The following is a 19,851-nucleotide window of genomic DNA, read 5'->3' on the forward strand; positions in this document are numbered from 1 at the left end:
CTTTTCACCAAAATTTGCCTGAATGCTTCTAGCAATGCTTACCTCCCCTCATGAAATGCTCAAAGAATGAGAGCTGGAAGGAATCTTAGGAAACTGGGGGCTAGAAAAGCTAAATTACTTTATCAGTGAGGTGTAGTGGAGTGTAGAATACAAATTAAAACCTAGTCCCACACACTTTCTACTCCCCGTGCTTTTCCCCTTTGTCAAAACTTTATGAGTGAAGAAACTGGAGCCCTCGTACACTGCTGGTGGAAATGCAAAATCGTGCAGACACTCTGAAAAACAGTTTGGCCAGGCCCATGTAGCTCAGTTGTATAGGTGTCATCCTGTGCACCGAAGGTTGCAGGTTTGATCCCCAGTCGGGCACATACAGAAAGCAATCAATTGATGTTTCTCTCTCCTCTCCCTCCCCCTACCCTAAAATGAATAATTTTTTTAAAAAGGAAAAAAAAAACAGTTTGGCAGATCCTCAAAAAGTTAAACATAGTGTTACTGTATGACCCAAGAATTCCACTCTTAGGTATATATACCCAAGAGAAATTAAAACATGTCTACACAAAAACTTGTAAACAAATATTCATAGTTTATAATGGTTAAAAAGTAGAAACAGCCCTGGCCGGCATGGGTCAGTAGTTAGAGCATTGGCCCTCACACCAAGGGTTGTGTGTTTGATTTCAGGTCAAGGGCATGTACCTGGGTTGTAGGTTCAATCCCCTCCCCCAGTCAGTGCACGTGCAGGAGGCAACCTATTGATGTGTCTTTCTCATGATGTCTGTGTGCCTGCCTCTCTCTCTCTCTCTCTCTCTCTCTCTTCCCCCCCCTTTCTCTCTCCCTCCTTCTTTCCCTCCCTCCCTCTCTCTCTCTCTCTAAAAATCAGTGGAAAATATACCCTCAGCTTAGGATTAATAATAATAATAATGATAACAAAGTAGAAATAACCTGAATGCCTATCAACTGGTCAATGGATAAGAATGGATAAGTGAATATCTATTCTATAGAATGATAATCAGCAATGAAAAGGAATAAAGTGCTGATACATGCTTATAGTATGATGAGTCTCAAAAAACATGCTAAGTGAAAGACGCCAATAACAAAAGACCACATATTGTATTATTCCATTGATAAATGTTCAAAATAGGCAAAGCTATAGAGTTAGAAAGTAAAAGCCTGGTTTCCAGGGGCAGGAGAGAAGGGAAGTAGGTATGGGTTTCTTTGGTGGGGGATAAAAATGTTCTAAAATTAGAGCATAGTGATGCTAACATAACCCTGTGAACTTATTAAAACTATTGAATTGTACACATTAAATGAGTGAATTGTATGGTATATGAATTATCTCTCTCTCTTAATAAAACTATTTTTAAATGAATAAACAAAGAACTATCGATTTCCTTTAAAAAAACAACTTTATGTAAAGGATTTAAAATATGTTGACAAATTCTCTGACACTCTTCCGATCAAGAAGTCTCTTCCCCTTGGATGTGGGTGGACATTTGAGATTGCCTCAACCAACAGAATGTGGCAGAATTAATGCTACATCACTTAAGAGGCTAGTTAGAAAAAGCCATGCAGCTTTTATCAGTTTCTCTTAGGACACTTACTCTTGAAACCCAGCCATCAGCCTGGCCGGGCGTGGCTCAGCGGTTGAGCGTGGACCTAGGATCCCAGAGATTGTGGTTTGGTTCCCGGTCAGGGCATATGCCTAAGCTGTGGGTTCAATACCCCCCAGTTGGGGGCGTGCAGGAGGCAGCCGATCAATGACTCTTTCATCATTGATGTTTCTATCTCTCCTTCTCCCTTCCTCTCTCTGAAATCAATAAAAGATATATTTAAAAAAAAAAAGAAAAAAGAAAGAAACCCAGCCATCATTCTGTGTGGAAGCCCAGGGTACCTGAAGAGATCTCTGGCCCTTAGCCCCAGCTGAGCTCCCAGATGAAAGCCAGAATCAACTTGCCAGCTAGCTCTGTGATTAAGTCATATTGAAAGCAGATCCTCCAGCCCCTAGTCAAGCTGACCCAGCTGATGCCACATATAGCATAGGTCCAAACCTAATAAGCCCTACACAAATTGCAGAGTTGTGAAAAAAATAAGTACTTGCCATTATTCTAAGCCATTAAGTTTCGAGGTGGTTTGGTACGCAGCAATGGATAACCAGAATACCTTATGTACTTAAAAGGCTAAAACAGCATCTAGCCCCCAATCAATGCAGACACTTCTTTCACTTCTGAATGTTTTCACTCACGTGGAGATCAGTTTCTCACAAAGCCACACTTCCACTGATGAACAACTAGGGGAATTATGACCTGTCTTATGTTAAGATCAATTCTGTCCTTCCTAACCTCTGGTCTATTTCTATCCTCTGAGGTGACCATTACTATCTAACCCCTCTTCCTCAGACAGGCCTTTACCTTGTTAAACAGTGGAGAAATCTTTAGCACTGTCCCATGTTATAGCCGAGGAAACTGAAATGCACAAATTGGCTGCTTTATCCAAAGTTCCACAACAGACACTGAATAAAATGCAGTTACTTGAATCTCTGGTATAAGGTTTTTGCTTAGTATGATTCCTTTAGAATATGAGGCAGATGTAACGGATACAGGATGTGCTGTCTATACTCAAAAATCATAGTTTTCATATTTATTCTATCATTTATTTCTACCATCTAGGAGGAGTACTGGTATGACTAACAGGAAAATGAAATCTACTTTTCTGTACCACTCCACTCATCTTCCCTCTGTACTTAAAGATTTCAACTAAAAAAAAAGCCAGTCAGCTCTTCAAGGGCAGGGATAATTCTTATCATTTTGATTCTTCCTTGGTGTTTGAGTACATATACATATTGAATAATTCGCCTAGCTATGAGAGGCAGCATATAGATAACAAGGATAAAAGCATTTCTAAATGATTTAAACACAGATCTTACAATCCAAAAATATTTCTCATCATGTCAATGTAGTAATTGTACAGTAAGCTATTTTTTTTTCTTTTTTTAAAGTCAACAGCAACAGAAAATGAACTTACACTCTTGATTACAGTATCAGTCACCATGACAACACTTAGTCCCCAAGCATTCTTTCTAATTGAGACAATTTCTCCTAGCTCCTGTCCCCTAAGACTGACCCAATTACACAGCTCAAAACCCAAAACCCAGAGGATGCCTCTCAATAAAGATACTCTGATTACACAACCTAAGGAAAAATTTAAACATGATTTTTCCAAGTTGTGAGGAAACTTTTCAGGCAACACATTTTGTTTTTACACCTAAAGTCTTACAAGCTGAATAGTAATTGTCTGATATAATTTTAAAACTGTATATGCTATATACTCCATGATCATGTTATAGAAGCCTTTTAATACAAACAATTCTGTTAATATATATGCAACATATCTCATTTATGTTTTGTGCTCTGTATTTGCAGTCTATTGCTTTTAAGATACAGTTACAATCTTCTGAGAGCAAGGAAGACCATGTTAACCTCGGTAAAAGCATAATTAGACTAATACAGAACATTTGCATACTAGCCCAAATAGGCCTCATGAGAGGTAAGAAACTAGAAAAAAAAATCTTTAAATCATATAAAATGTAGCAGGTTATCATAAATGAGGTACCCCAGAGTGAATTCCTAGTAATTCCAAAAGAAAGAAAACTCCAAAAAGAAAAAGCAATGATGAGAAATGTGGTGTCTCCATTATCTTGAAATGTAAGCTGGTAATTCTCTTTCTCTAATAGTCCAAAAGATTTAAAAATTGGGCTGTGTTTCAGAATCTAATGCTCATTTAGAAAAATTTTGATTAGTTGAGTTGATTAAGATTTTAACTTTTATTATACACATACCCAGAAACATGAGCTTATTTAACATACCCAGGAACATCTCTTACATCTCTACAACTAAAGTACCTAGTAGTGTTCCCAAAGAATGTTCCCTGTAAACTCAAAATAATGTCGACAATTGAAAGTTTACTATAAGCTCATTTGGGGGGAAAGCTTAGATGTTGGCGTCCCTTCTTCTATTTTTCAACGAATTTACTTTCTTAGCCAAAAATCAAAAGGAAAAAAATCACAGAACACACCCATTTACCTAAAAGGAGCAAGATTAACTAACATGAGATTCCAAGAAACCCAAACATCATATTAATTATGATTAATTATAAAACAATTTATTATAAAGTAATGACTTAGAGGGCAACCAAGATTACTCTAAATAAAAAACAAAAGCACTTTAGTTTTGGCCTATGATTTCAAAACAAAAAGCTAAAATAAAAATAAATACACAGCCCTCTCTATGGCAGACAGTTGAAGCTTAAACATCATTGTTAGAAATACTAAGGCTGAGGAAATAAGTCTTTTAAAAAGTACCCACCATGCCCGGCCGGGTGTGGCTCATCGGTTGAGCGTCGACCTGGGATCCAGGCAATTGGGGTTCGATTCCCAGTCAGGGCACATGCCCAGGTTGCGGGCTAGGCAGCCGATCAATGACTCTCTCATCATTGATGTTTCAGTCTCTCTCTCTCCCTCTTCTTTCCTCTCTCTGAAATCAATAAAGATATATATTTTTTTTAAAAAGTGCCCACCAAGTAATTTTAAACCATAAGTACAATCTTCTTGTATGACAGAAAGCACAATACTTTCCATTCCTACATTATAAACCCTGCTACAAGTAGGGATAAGAGAGAATAAATACACCAGGAATGATCTGAGAAACAGGGGCAGAAATATGGGGCTGAGCAGTCTGCAAAAAGCATCCACTTTCTTAAATCTGACACTTGGAGAACCAAGTTCACATGAATAAATTCTTCTGGGGATTGGAAACCACACAGGCAGGTCTGTGAAATCAAAACATTAACAAGAAAAGTACCATAAAGCATTCATGGATAAAGATACATCACATTCACAAAACAAGTCTATAAAAGTTTAAGAAGACTGAAATCATATCAAGCATCTTTTCAGACATTTGTGCCATGGAATACTATGCAGCTGTAAAAAAGGATCCCTCACCCTATGAGACAACATGGTGGGACCTGGAGAGTATTATGCTAAGTGAAATAAGCCAGTCAGAGAAAGAAGTAGCACATGATCTTAATATGTGGAATCTAATGAACAAAATAAACCGATGAACAAAATAGATCCAGAGATACAGAAGCATGGAACAGACTGACGAATCTCAGAGGGAAGGCAGGAGTGGGTGGGGAGAGATTCACCTAAGAACTTATATGCATATATGCATAACTCATGGCCACAGACAATAGTACGGTGAAGGCCTGGGGGAGGGGTATAGGGTGGAGGGGGTCAATGGGGGGGGGAAAGGGGGACATGTGTAATACTTTCAACAATAAAGATAAATAAAATTTAAAAAAAGATATGTAACATTAACCAAGGAGTTAACTTCACAATACCCATTTAAAAAATGTCTCATTTTGTTTGGAAGAAAAAAATTGATAAATGTATTCAAAGTATTTTACTAAACACCAATGGAGAACTATGTAGAAATAGGAAGCATTATGAAATTTATGACTAAGTGTGTTTTGTGCAAGCGTAGTGGACATTTTCAAATCTTTTTAATTTCTGGCTATATGTTAAAGTAAAAATTAGAGTTTATTCATTCATTTAAAACAGTAAATACTGCCTGGTTTCTGCTGGTTATTTTCACCATTCAGTCTTAACACACATTCCAAGACTGATTATATTTTCATTATTCCTTTAGGATAACTGGAAGAGTAGGGGAAGCAGAGCTGTAAGCTGAACAGTCCACTTGTGTAAGAAAATTCAGCAGTGGAATATACCATTAGGTACCAAAGAGATTTACTGGCTAGGGTAGACAAAAGAGAAAACAGCCCCAGAAAGAACATAAGCCGCGAAAGAGATGAGAATCAGTCCCATGTGTAACTCGAGGACTGGACAAAACCCCGCTCAGCGCTGCGGGAGAAATGAGCAGATTTGAGATTCCGGCATTGCCGGCTCTCCTTCCCTCTCTGGAGGCCATCCTGGGACCGCAGGTCAGGGTGTGGAGCCGCGGCAAAGCCTCCAGGGGTTTAACTTGGGCATCTACCTGCACAAAGTCTAAGCCTCCTTTCAGCGCTTCCGTAGCGCCCTCTCTAGCGCTTTATTTCGTGGTTCCTCCAAAAGTCATTCATCTTGACTTCAAATACGAGAGGGAGGGAGTGGGAAGAGGGGGAGAAACGGAGGCAGAGAGGGAGGGAGAGAGAGAAGGCGAGAGGGGGGGAGAGAGAGAGCCAGCTGTTGGGCCGATCCCCTCATCCCTCCCGGGCCACAAGGGACCCCTTGCGGAGTGGCTCTGGAGGACTGAGACCGGAGGCTACAGGACTCTGGTTACCTTCTCGCGCTGGTCCCAGCTGTACTGCTTCGGTGGCTCCTCCTCGCCCTTGGGCTGCGACTCTTTTTCAGAATTCCGCCTCTTGGAGAAGAAGCAGCCCATGGTCCCGGCCCGTGGGTCTCCCGGCCGCTACTCTTGGCCAGCCTGCTCGTTCAGGCACCTCCTGGAGTGTGGCGTGAACCCCAGGCGCCTGGTCCCCGCGGATCTCTGGACACCGCCCAGCAGCCAGGAGCCTCAGTTCGCCCGCTAGGCCTAACACCACTACTCTCTTTTTCCTCTCTGTCTCCCCGACGACCCGCCACAGGCTATGTCCGCTCAGCGCCCAGTGAGCCAATCAAAGCCCTGCGATCAGCCCTACGCGGCCTATCATAAGAGGTCGATTCACGCGCACAACCAACCAACGCCGTACTCCTGGGCCAGCCCCCAGTGGCGGGCGGGGCCCAGCCCGCTCTAGTGCACCCATTGTCCGCCCCGCCTCCAGCTCTGCCCCGCCCTCCTAGGACTCAGTGAGGCTCTCTAGGGGCTGGGAGCCTTGGCTCCTTAGCCCAGTCTTTTTGCCCTTGGTTCTCAGTTTCCGAGTTTGAGGTATGGGAGGGATCCCTAGTCTAACGTTGAACTTCAGTTTTATCATGCAAGTGGTGAGGGAACAGAAATTGCTGCTGACACAGGAAGGGACCCTGAAATTCGTATTCCTCACTCCTCTTCTCCCCTTGTCCTCTGCCCATGCACGGTCCGGCCAGTGTCACCTCCCTCAGGAAACTTCCCTCAACAACCTCCTGACTCTCTTTGCCCTCTCTTCTGTGCTCTCTTAATACTTCCACGTATCACTCTAAAATTGCACAAGTACTTAGTAAAATAATTATTCGTGTATCAGATCTGTGAATTTCTTGAGAAAAAAAAGACCTGTCTTAAGGGCATGTACCTTTGAATTCCCTAGGCCTTACCCAACTCCATACTAGGAGTGCAATAAAACGTTTGTCAAATGAATGTATGAATGAATACATGCTAATGAAGGAAGCATTTATAACCTTTCCCATATTCCCTCCCAAAGAAACTGACTGAAGTGGGGGAGGTAGAGTTATGGTAAAGGGGTTTTCCTCATGGAGTTTATAGCCTAATTGAGGACATAAGCACTGCCACATAAACAGTCAGATCTCTTCTGAGTGGTATAGGGTTTGTCTGAAGATATTAAATCTATATACACTAAATATTAACATTAGTTACACTTGGGCCGAATTTATTACAATACACATGTATTGTTTATGTAATAGAAAAGGTGAGTTGTTGGTTTAATTTTCTGAGGACAATATTTTGACATCTTGGTAGGACATCTAATACGGATCAGTTCAGGTTCAAATTTGGTGATCATTTTACTTTCCCACACTTATTTGTATCTGGTATATATACTAAAAGAGTCTCTGACTTAACTTGAGCATTAAGAATGTTCCCTTTTTCACTTCCTGTCCTTTATTGCACAATCAGGAAGAAAAGTGCATGTGCTCAAGTATTAGAAATTACAGCAAATTTAAGTTCCAGATCTTAGGCAATAGGGTCTTTACCCAATGCATACATTTTCTCCTTCAGAATGAGATGAGAGGTCTATGTGAGGATGTTTTGGTTAAGATCCTTAGATATTTTATATCCACAGAATGTAAAAATTTTGACCACCACGTAGTACAGTGAAGGAAAGGGAGGTTCCAACAGTGATCTCTTCAGGGACCTTTCAACAAAAGTGAACATAAAAATCTCCTTTGTGTTAAATGCCATCCTACCATCACCCCTGCCTTACCAAAACTAAAATAAAGGAAAATTAAGTTACTAAATACAAGGGGTCCCAAAAAATGTATACACACTGTGAATAATTATAAAAGCAGTATTTATTAAAATACATTTCATTTTCAAAATGTAAAAGAATCTATAGACATTGTGTGTATGCATTTTTTGGGCCACCCTGTATTAAAAACTGGGAACTAGAAAGCCAATGAACAGAGCTAGTGCTAGAGATCTCTCATGCTCTTTCTTTCTCTCTTTCTTACTTTCCTTCTTTTCTCCACCCTTCTCTCTGATGGATTCTCACCACCACTATTTTTTTGCAGACTAGCTCTCTTTATTTACTCATTGGCATATACTTGGCTAATAGCCATGTCACCCTGATTTTTATAGCCTTTCTGTCCAAGTGCTTGCTACAATCTCTTTATATCTTAATCCAGATTTTCAAGGGAGATAACCAGATAAATTACTGGCTAATCAATAATAGAATGGTTACCTATCAGTCAAGTATATACTCCTGCAGCTGCAGGATGAGTTTCATATTACAGACACGGATAGAGAGGTGCTGAAAAGGGAACATGTGCTGGTAGCTCTAGCTCTGCAGAGTCCAGACAGAAGTTGGTTACTCCTTCTGCTTGTACCTCTCTTGCTACTTATACTTCTGTGACTTTTTAAAAAATATGTTTTTATCTTCACCAGAAGATATTTTTCCCATTGCTTTTTCAAAGAGAGTGGAAGGGGGAGGGGGGGGCAGAGAGAGAGAGAGAGAGAAGCAACCATGTGAGAGGGACACATCAATTGGTTGCCTCCCGCACGCGCCCCAACCTCGGCCAGGGATTGAGCCTGCAACCGAGGTATGTACCCTTGGCCGGAATTGAACCTGGGACCCTTCAGTCCTCCAGCTGAGGCTCTAACCACTGAGCCAAACCAGCTAGGGTGTGACTTCTTTTTCTTTAGAAAGCTACCCTTCATGTTCAGCTTAACAGAAATATTTATGTATGTTAAACAGTTCTGCTGTGGGTTTGCACCTGGCCATAGGCTCCGGAGATGGACTGGGTCCCCTGTGTGTCTTGACTACAAAAGTGACATAGTTACCTCTTAGAAAGCAGTCTTCAAGAGGCATGTCTCCGCAGCATAAATAAGTCAACTGCCCAGCAACAACAGCTGGAAAAGTCCCTATTCTTGAGTTGACCTGACACATACTTGCTCATTCTGCACTCACCTAAGGAAGCACTTTACAAGTGAAGGAAAGGGAGGAGAAGAGCGTTTCCATTATCTATTGTTGCATAAGAAACCACTCAAAACTTAATGGTTTAAAATGATGTTTATTCATTTTGCTCATGAAACTGCAATTTAGGCAGGACTCAGTGGGGACAACTCTGTTTCATGCTATGTCCAGAGCCTCAGCTGGGATGTCTCAAATGGTTGGGGAACTGGCCAGAATTCATTCTATATGAAATCTCAAGGTCTCTCCATGTGATCTCTCCAGCAAGGTGGTCTTAGGGTAGTAGGGCTTCACATATTGTGCTGAGGGCTTCAAGAATGAATGTTCCAAGTGACCAAGTCAGAAGCTGCAAGGCCTCTGATGTAGCCTCAGAAGTCACACAATATCACTTCCACTGGATTCCATTGGTCACAAAGGGTTGGCCCTGATTCACTAAGGGAGGGGACTAAATTAGGAAATGAATACTGGAAGGCGCAGAACTTTGGGGCGTCATCTCAGAGGCTGGTTGCCACAGCAGGAGTCAATTCTGCCAATAGCACTAACATATATATTGAAGAAAAGGATTGGAAGGTTAAAAACATTATACAGGCAGATAAACTTTTTCTTTTAACAGATTTTTGAGGCAACATCTCTTCTCGTACTCTAGCTTAAGTAGCTCTTACCAAATTTATTTTACCATCTTATTGACCAATTCCAATTATTTTAAAAAGCATCAAAAATTGTATGTAATCAGGTTATAACACTGTACATTTTTCCAACTGCTTTTAGCATAAAATATCTTACTCTTTGTTGGTAAAATTCTTAATGTAAGCCAAGTAAAAATATTTGGAAGTTGCTGCAGAAGAGGGGTACCAGGGGAAACAGACTTCTAACTCGGATGGAGGTGGAGAGAGTAGAAGAGTCAGGAAAGGCTTCTCAGAAGTGAATGGTTTTAGCAGCATAAATTAAAAAGGAATTCTAGCAACTTTTTTACAGTAAAGCAGTTCCAATGGAAACAGTCTCTGGACAAAAAAATATTTTCCTAGTGGAATTTCCACCTTCTAAATATTCATTTCAAGACTTTTCAGGAATGAGACAAACCGATTAAAACCACAGAGCTAATCGGAGTGTGTTTGTTCATAAAATTTGTTTTTATCCTTGAGAGTTTATTAATAAAAGACAGCTACTCCCATTTCACCCAAGCTAAATGAGAGATTGTATTTCTTAGTTTCCGTTATACATACAGACCACAGATAAGCTCTCAATCTGACATTGAGCAGATCCCAACCAGCGTTATTGTTATTCGTCAACATTTGCATGGTACAAAATTCCAAAACAGTAAAGAAGAAAGGTTTGGGTAAGATACTGATCCACAAGCCAAAGTTTTAGTAAAATGATATTTAATAACATTTCCTAAATCGTACACAAAAAAAATGGTTAATATCATAGAGATGGCAAACACCTAGGCAGGCCTGACAGTCCCTGGGAATTTTAAGAGTAGGATTTCTTCCCTATTCTTCCCTCTCGCCATCCTCCTATTCCTGACAAAAGTAAACAAAAGTCAGGGCTCATTCTAGACCAAATCTTCCCTAAGAGCTGCTCTGCTAGATTTTGTCTGATTCCACCTCCTTACCTCCCACCACAAACACCCAGATGCACAGTGCACAAGAAAATGAATCAGAAAGGAAAACATCTCTTTGGCGCTTCTTTCCTGCATTCACTAATTCTCAAGGTGCTAAGAATGGCATCTAATAATCGACAATTCACTCTAAGGGAGAAATATGAGATGTGTAGGGATTGCAGTTAATACAATTTGCGTTGGCTCCTTTTTAAGAAAAATAATCCAAATTACAAATACAAAATTGTTAGGGCTCCTCCTGGGGTGTGTACAGGACCTGTGCAAATGAGGGGCCCTATGGTTTATGTTTCATTAGCTATATTATAGCTTGTTCAAAGGTATTAGGGATTATTTCTTAGGGAGTCAGGATCTAAATTTACACATACTACATGTTTTTATATACTAATTGGCTTCAGAATGTATACACGACAGCACATTATATAGACAAAGGACTAAGAAGACCATATTTTTCTGACCATGTTGCAAATATGCGACAATTTATGGAAAACCTCTATGAGAACAGAGAAACCCATAGATGCAGGCTGATGAAAACCAATAAAAAATAAACTGCTAGATATGACTCTATAGGAAATACAATCTAGATATTGACTCTAGTACAAATTTGGTCAAACTCTTAAAAATGTTCCAATGAGAAAGATAAGTTAGAATCTCGAAATTTATATCCGGGTCCTGTATTTCAATTTTGAATTAATATGACTACAAATTTTTCTTTTTCTCAAGCTGTTTATAAAACTGATGGTTATATTTCCTGTTGAGACAGTGTAAGTTCTTATTGAACCCATTAGTTTGCTCTTCCTTGCTAGCAGAAATAAACTCAGTTCCTACATTTCTTGTCCAGCCTTTTATTTCAACAATGATAACACTCTATTTTGTAGTTACTCACCCTATTAGGTCCTAATTGATAATCTTTGCTTCAAAAGGGTGCTACCAAAGTAAAATTTTCAAAATACTAAAAGAAAAATTCATATACACATTGACACTGAACCAGTATCAAAAATTGATTTAATTCATTAATGAGGAAGTCAAAAGGTCTACAAGCTATTTCAAAGAGGATATGAGAAGTGAGACTTTATAAGGTCAGTAAAGAAAAAGGGATGTTGAAATAAGATTGCAACCATGGATACAAAACTGGTTAATGTCCAAAAGACAACAAAACCATAAGCTTTGGGACCTTTTCTACCGGGCAAAAAAGAAAATCATCGCACTTTACCAGTTTTCTATAAGTTGACCTCTAACTTTACAGATTTATAAAAGATCTGAGTCCTAATCAATAGTAAATTATATGGCCTGGCCGGTGTGACTCAGTGGTTGTGGGTCAACCCATGAACCAAGAGGTCACCTGATCAATTCCCAGTTAGGGCACATGCTCAAGTTTCAGGCTTGATCCTCAGTACGGGGTGAGCAAGAGGTAGCCAATCAATGTTTCTCTCTCTCTCATTGATGTTTCTATCTCTATCCTTCTTCTTTCCACTCTCTCTAAAATCAGTAAAAACACATTTTTTAAAAGATAGTAAATTTGAGAAGTGTCTGTTCAGGTCTTCTGCCCATTTTTTAATTGGATTTCCTTCCTTTTGTTGAGTTATATGAGTACTTTATATATTTTGGAAATGAACCCCTTCTCAGATGTATCGTTGGCAAATATGTCTTCCCATATGTGGGTTCCCTTTTCATTTTGATGCTGGTTTCCTTTGCTGTGTAGAAGCTTTTTAGTTTGCTGTAGTCTCATTTGCTTATTTTTTCCTTTGTGTCTCTTGGCCACCAAAAAATAAAATAAATAAAAATAAACAAAAATGTCTATTCCCTTTAATCTAGTAACTTCATTTATAGGAATCTGACTTGAGGAAATAACCAGAAATGAGGATAAAGATTATGAATAGAGATTCCTATTGTGATATTTTAAATAATAATTGAAAATGAATACACTAAATATTCATTACCTTGCTATCATTGGGAAATTAGCACAGAGCCATTTGACGAAATATTATATAGACATTTAAAATTATGCTGACAAAATTTTAAAAATATGTGATAATACTCATCATATATGATATGGTGAAAAATAGAACATAAATTGCATATTGATGTGAAAAAAATCAATGTAAAATTTATATAAACATTGAAAAATTTGCAAGGAACTATATCAAAATATTAATTGGTTGTGGATGATGGGAATATAGTAATTATTATTTTATTATTTGTATTGTCCAAATCAAAATGGGCATATATTATAGATATAACCTATTTCACCAAATTAAGTTTAAAAAAGAACACACCTTTTAAAGAATTTCCAGCTATTCTCTGTCCTTATAAGTATGAAATCCAATATCTTCCCCCATAGGTCTTCCTACTCCAGCTCTCACCCTTTCAAGAATTCTCAGGTTTACTCAGGTCAAAGTGCATCAGTCTTGTGTGTAAAAACCTAGGTAAAATAACAATTAAAAAAAAAATTGTTTTATTTTATTTTATTTTATTGTTGACAGTATTACAGATGTCCCCCAGTTTTCTCCTCCTTAACCTTCCTCCTCCCAGCCCCTGTCCCACCTCAGGCCTTCACCACACTATTGTCTGTGTCCATTGGTTATGCATATATGTATATGAGCTCTTTGATTAATCTCTTTCCTTTTCCCCACCCTTCCCTCTGAGATATGTCAGTCTGTTCCATGCCTCCATGTCTCTGGACATATGTTATTTGTCAGTTTATTTTGTTCATTAGATTCCACTTATAAGTGAGATCATGTTATGTTTGTCTCTCTCTGACTGGCCTATTTCACTCAGCATAATACTCTCCAGGTCCATTCACACTGTCCCAAAGGGTAAGCAATCCTTTGAAACTAGGTATAGAAATAATAAGAACTGTAATTTATTGAACTCATAATGTGCCAAACACAACTCCAACTTATTAAATCTTCCTCAAGATTCTATGAATAGAAGCTCTTATCCATGTTTTGCAGATAAAGTCATTGAAGCACAGAGAAGAACTTGCCCAAGGTTACATAGTAAGTGGCTCAGCTGAACTTTGAACCCTGGCAGGATGGCTCTGATCTTACTCTAAACCACTACATAGGATGCCTCCAGAAAGAATTGGAAAGCGAGGTCTGTTTCATGTTGCTCTTGTTTCCAAAGTCTCCCGGAGTGGCTTTTGAAATCTGGTCCTGCCTGGTCACGTGGACATTCATCCTCTCTGCAAGGATGCTCATGTTTTGAATGGGCATGGCCTCAGTAATGTTCCTTAAACAGGCTCAAAGGTTATGGCTCTATGGTTCACATTCACATGCTGAACAACTCTACTGTGCAGTGGAACAGCACGTCAGATGGCTTTTTCCTGGGAAGTCTCCAGCTTCAACCTCACCAACCCTTACCCTATAGTGTGGAGCCCAGGTTTCATCCCAATTTCTCCTTTCTTTCTAGTGAGTTTCTTCTTGGGATTATTGGTGTCTTTTCCCACTAGCAGTTATTTAAAAAAAATTTTTTAAAGACAATGATATATATATATATCTTTATTGATTTCAGAGAGAGGAAAGGAGAGGGAGAGAGAGAGAGAAACATCAGTGATGAGTCATCGATCAGTTGCCTCCTGGGGATCGAGCCCACAACCCGGGCATGTGCCCTGAGCAAGAATCAAACCCCAATTGCCTGGATCCTAGGTTGATGCTCAACCGCTGAGCCACGCCTGGCCGGGCTAAAACATTTTTTTAAAAGTATGTTTTTATTGATTTTAGAGAGAGACGAAGGGAGAGGGATAGAGAGATAGAAACATCGACGAAAGAGAGACTCCTGCACACCTCCTACTGGGGATTGAGCCCACAACCTGGGCATGTGTCCTGACCAGAAATCGAACCAAGGACCCCTTGACTCATGGGTCAACTCTCAACCAATGTTTCACTCAAGCTGGGCCCCCACAAATAGTTCTTTATTGTAGTCACCCACATCCAGAGTGGCAAGATTCTCTAACCATCATTGTCAGGGAGCCAAAGCAGACCTTAATCCACACACCAAGAAGAATTAATAGGGCTCAAATTTTGACAAGCCACAAAGAGGTCCCTCACACCCTTGTCTTAGGGTATTTGGCAGCTGGTGTGACCTCAACAATGGCATAATTTTGGGAGGCTGCTGGTCTCGAGTCAAGAAGGAGGTAACAGGAGATTTCTGACATCCTCTTACATAAAATATGTTCTCTGGCAAGGTGTTATGGGTTGAATTTTCCCCCCTCCCAAATTCACATATTAAACTCCTATCTCCTAGTACCTCAGAATTTGACTGTATTTGAAGATAGAGCTTTTAAAGATGTAATTAAGGTAAAATGAGGTTATATGAGTGGGACCTAACCCAATATAACTGGTGTCCATGTAATAAGAGGAGATTAGGAAACAGACATGTTCTGCACAGAGGAAAGACCATGTGAGGGCACAGTGAGAAGGTTGCAATCTGCAAACCAAGGAGAGAGACCTCAGAAGAAACCCAAAACCTTGCTCTTGGACTTCCAGTCCCCAGAACTGTGAGAAAATAAATTTCTGTAGTTTAAGCCACCCAGTGTGTAGTATTCTGTTACGGCAGCTCGAGCAAACTAATATCCAAGAGAAAAGAATAGATGATGGTACTATAAGCAGATGGCATACACTCCTGAGGGGCGGTATGAAAAGAAGTAGGGAGAGAGCGCTGGAGTTGGGTAGCCCACGCCTGTGTTGCCTCAGAAGCTTCCTTTCTCCCAACTTCCCTCTTTCCTGTCCTAGATCTCAGAGGTGGGAGGAGGCAATGGGAGGCCTGTGACAACAGCATAGACTTGAATTACCCCACAGATGCCTTTCTCCCACAGTGGTTTCATAGGCTGTGTGTGTGTGTGTGTGTGTATTTGTTGACAGTCCTGTCTTGTCTCTACCTCTGCCTTGCCAAGATTAGAGAATCCTAAATTTCTGGTGTTATTGATCCATTAGCTATTTCTATTTCACACTATTGCAGCACTCTCTAGTAGATACAAAATACAGAATTTGTCCTGCTCAGTTTTCTAAGCTGAGCTCTGAAAATGACATTGAACATATGAATCTTAGTAAATTTATTTTGAACATTGTCAAGGGGCAGAATATGTTGTTATTCAGAGTGGCAAGACCCAGAAGGCTTGGGTGGACCAGCTCAAGATTCATCACTGATTAATAGTCACGCCTGTTCCAACATCTCTGAAGTGCTTGCAGGAGGAAGGTTTGAGGGAAGAGGAGCCGAGTCAGCACAACCCAGCCCAGAGCCAGCTCTTCTGTGAATCACACAAAAGTGACTCTGCTTGGTCTCTAGGAAGTTGTCAAAGCAGATATGATGGTAGCCAGAGTTCTACCATGAGGTGCCCAGGAAAGCTCCACTCATAAAATCTAGGGAAAGGGTGTATTTTCTCCCTTTGTAGCTCTGTGGGGGTATTGTCACTGTAAGAGTCAGTAAAGAGGAAGAACTGAGTCAAGTATATGCAATTGCTTATAATCAAAATAATCTAAATTTATTTTCATCCCATATTTGTCCTTGTTGGCTTGAAGTTTAGGAGATCCAATCTGATTTGCACGTCCTTTCCTTATTCCTGGGAACTGTACCAAGGGGACAAGTTTTTTCCTTCCCTTCTTAATAGGGTTAGACAATCAGCAGAAAAGATCACTAGATTAAATATTACAGCCATAATAACAAAAAAGTTCCTTCATGCATTGCTTACGAACATAGAAAAAGCTCCTTCCATGCACAATATTGAAACATTTGCCTTGGGCTTCTATTGGGTGTTAGAGGGGAGGAATCTAAGATGGTAGGAGGAACAGCAGGAGTTTGTAGCCCTTTATCCTAGTGCTCTGCTCTTATTATGCTTAAGCTATTCTCCATATGTTTGCTTGTTTCTGACTCCCAGTTTATCTTCTCACTCTATATCTTTTCAGTGCTTCATAGCTTATTTTATTCATAGTTTGTGTTCTCTCATGATTTCTTATTACACAAGGGCCACTAATTTTCTAATTATTTTGGTATTTCCTGGTGGAGTATGATTGAGCTAATCTAGGCTAATTCCTAGATTGCTGGCTTGTATATGGATTTGTTGCTTTTGGGTCAGATGAATACCTGACCTTTAGTCTACATATCTGTGACTAGAGGGACATCATAGGGCTGAATAGTGCATACCCAAGGCTTCCCCTTGTGTGGGAGCTGTGGGTGGGACCAAGTACACTTGGCACATGGATACAAAATCCCATGCCTCTGGTCACTCAATGAACTGGCTGACTCAATTATTGTTTACCTATTGCCATACAAATAGTATATATATCTTTTTTTCTTGGCTTCAAGTAAGTGTCAGACATTTTGGGAGCTCTTGAAAGGTTAAGAAGAGGTAGGGACTGTAACTGGTTTATTTGCTAGGCTGGGTGAAAAGTCCCATTGACTCTGGATGTGACTGCTGAAGAGCAGGCTTATATAACAACCATGTAATATCCTAAAGCTTTGGCATGATCAACAGTGTGCTTCTTTCCAGTTTCAAGGACTTCTGAGGATTCCATCTCTATACTTCCTTTTGAGTTGTGAGTTTGTAATTAAAGATAGGTAGTAAAATGTTGGACCAGGTATCAACAGAGCTTAACAATGATAGTGATGGTAATTCAGGTTATTTTTTAAGTAGTCATCTAATTTTAGCTTTTGAACAGAATTTAATAAAAAAATTATTGAGTATCTATTATGTTCCAAGTACTGTTCTAGGCACTGGAGATATAATAGTGAACTAAACAGACAACCTCTTGATCTCATGGAGCTTACAGCCTAGTGGTGTAAACAAATAAGAATGTCAGGTGGTGATAAGTGCTGTGGTAAATTATCTTCAAAGATAGCCATGGCCATCATCCATTCCTTCCCTCCCTGTACCTGCATGCTGTTCTTCCCACCAAGTGGTGGAATTTATTTTCTCTCTCTTTCTGTCTGGGCTGGACTTGTTCTTTCCCTGACCAAGAGTTTGTTGCAAAAGTGTTGCCACATGAGTTCTGAGTCTAGCTTTTAAAAAGCCTGACAATTTCCACTTCACCTAAGGGAAAAGCCAGCCACCATGTAAGAAATCCAACTACCCTGAGAATCCAACTACTTGGCTGTGAGAAATCCAAAGCTGGCCACATGGCAAATCCATCTGGGAGGAGAGCTGAAGAACACAGGTAACAGTAAGAAGTGAGACCCAGTACATATGAGGTCAGCTCCAGCCATTAAATCCACCCTAGCTGAGACTCCAGAATACCTGAATTTCCATCTTTCAGAATTGTGAGTAAATAAAATGGTTGTTGTTTTAAGTCAGTATGTTTTGGGGATGGTTTGTTACATAGCAGTAGATTACTGGGTCAAATACTCAGAAGAAAAATAAACCAGGGCAAAGAGAAGGGGAGATGCAGGGGTATTATGTTAGAGAAGGTCATCAAGGAAAGATTCTGATAAGGAGTCATTTGAGCAGAAAGCTGAAGGCAGTGACGGATCAGACCATTTGGTTATCTAAGACAAGTGCATTCCAGGCAGAGGAAACAGCAAATGCTGGCACCAAAAGGCAGGAAATGCTTGGCATGTTCTAAGAACAGCACAAAGGCCAGTATGAGTAGAGCACGGTGAGCAAGAAGGAGATTGACAGGAAATCTAGGGAGCAAGAAAGCAGCACCAGGTCAGGTAGGGATAGGACAAGGACTCTGAGTTTGACACGATCTGATTTACACGTAAAAAAAGGGCACTTTGAAGTGGAGAACAGAATGTAGGGAAGGCAAGAATGGAAGCAGGGCAACCATTTAGAGGCCTATTCCAATAATCCAGGTAAAAGATGGTATGGGGTTGAACCAGGAAGATAGCTGTGGAAATGATGAGTTGGATTTTGGTTTTATTTTGAAGGTAAGGCCAACAAGATGCACTAATAGATTAGACTGGGGTAGAGAAAAAGAGAGGAATCAAAGGTGATCTTAAGCACCTGATAGAATAAAGTTACCATTTACTGAGATGGGGAAGGATGAGGAAGGAGCTAGTTCAGACAGAAAAATCATGAATTTGGTTCTGGAAGTATCTAGTTTGAAGTGTCTGTTAGACATCTAAGGTGGCTGAATAGGTGAGTCTGGGGTTCAGGAAAGTGCTCATGGCTGAAGGTATTTATTGAGGGCTACTTGTGATGGTACTTAAAGTCACTGCATTTGATGATATCAACTAAGCATGATTGTAGCCAGAGAAGAATAGAGATTTGAAGAGGGAACATGAAAAGATTTGACGAGGGAGCCTTGGGAACATGAAGAAGAACCAGCAATAAAAACTGGTAATGATCTTTCGGTTCCAGACAAGATGGAGTAAGCGTGTTCCACCCTATGAAACCTATTAATTAAAAAAAAGCTCTGGACAAAATTGATAAAGCAACAATTAGAAGACTCTGGAAGGTGGAGAAAAAAAGGTGGACTGGTTGAGGACCTGAAGACTTAAGGAGCAACCAGTGGTGTGTTCTATGTATTTTATTGTTTGTTTGTTTTGGTCTTTTATATATCATGGCCTGGGCACTAGAGAGTCCCAAAATCCAGAAATATCAATGGGCACAGACAAAAATGCCCTGAAGAAAGCTCCCTCTCTCTTGCCAAAGGACCAGGAAAGGGATGACTCAGAAGGACAGAAACATTTTGGTGACTGTAATACCTGCTCAATTCCAGGTGAATACCATAAATAAAGCCACACCCCATCCCCTCCCAACTAGAAAGTGGAAAGATAATTACTAAGAGAAGGAAGCTAAAGAAAATGATTTTTAAAATTATAAAACCCTGGGCAGACCTCTGAGTAGTCCATGTATATAGAGCAAGAGCAGAGTGGACCTTTTGGACACTGTTTGACAATCCAATACGGAGTCTGCGTCAGCCATGACAGTTATGTTAAGTGGCAATATGACCAAGACTGAGGTAATGGGGTGT

General features: G+C 40.0%; 1 protein-coding gene across 1 annotated transcript in view; it reads right to left on the reverse strand.

The window, feature by feature from the left end:
* The window catches only part of RP2 (RP2 activator of ARL3 GTPase), a 38,483-nt gene extending 31,879 nt beyond the window's left edge, over positions 1–6,604 (reverse strand). Inside the window, exon 1 of the mRNA XM_016218504.2 lies at positions 6,330–6,604. Within this exon, the coding sequence (XP_016073990.1) occupies positions 6,330–6,431 (102 nt within the window). The 5' untranslated portion in view covers positions 6,432–6,604. The remainder of the gene's footprint in view (positions 1–6,329) is intronic.
* Between the last annotated feature and the right edge of the window lie 13,247 nt (positions 6,605–19,851).

Source organism: Miniopterus natalensis, chromosome X, assembly GCF_054644295.1.
Source record: "Miniopterus natalensis isolate mMinNat1 chromosome X, mMinNat1.hap1, whole genome shotgun sequence".
In the NCBI taxonomy this organism is placed as follows: Eukaryota; Metazoa; Chordata; class Mammalia; order Chiroptera; family Miniopteridae; genus Miniopterus; species Miniopterus natalensis.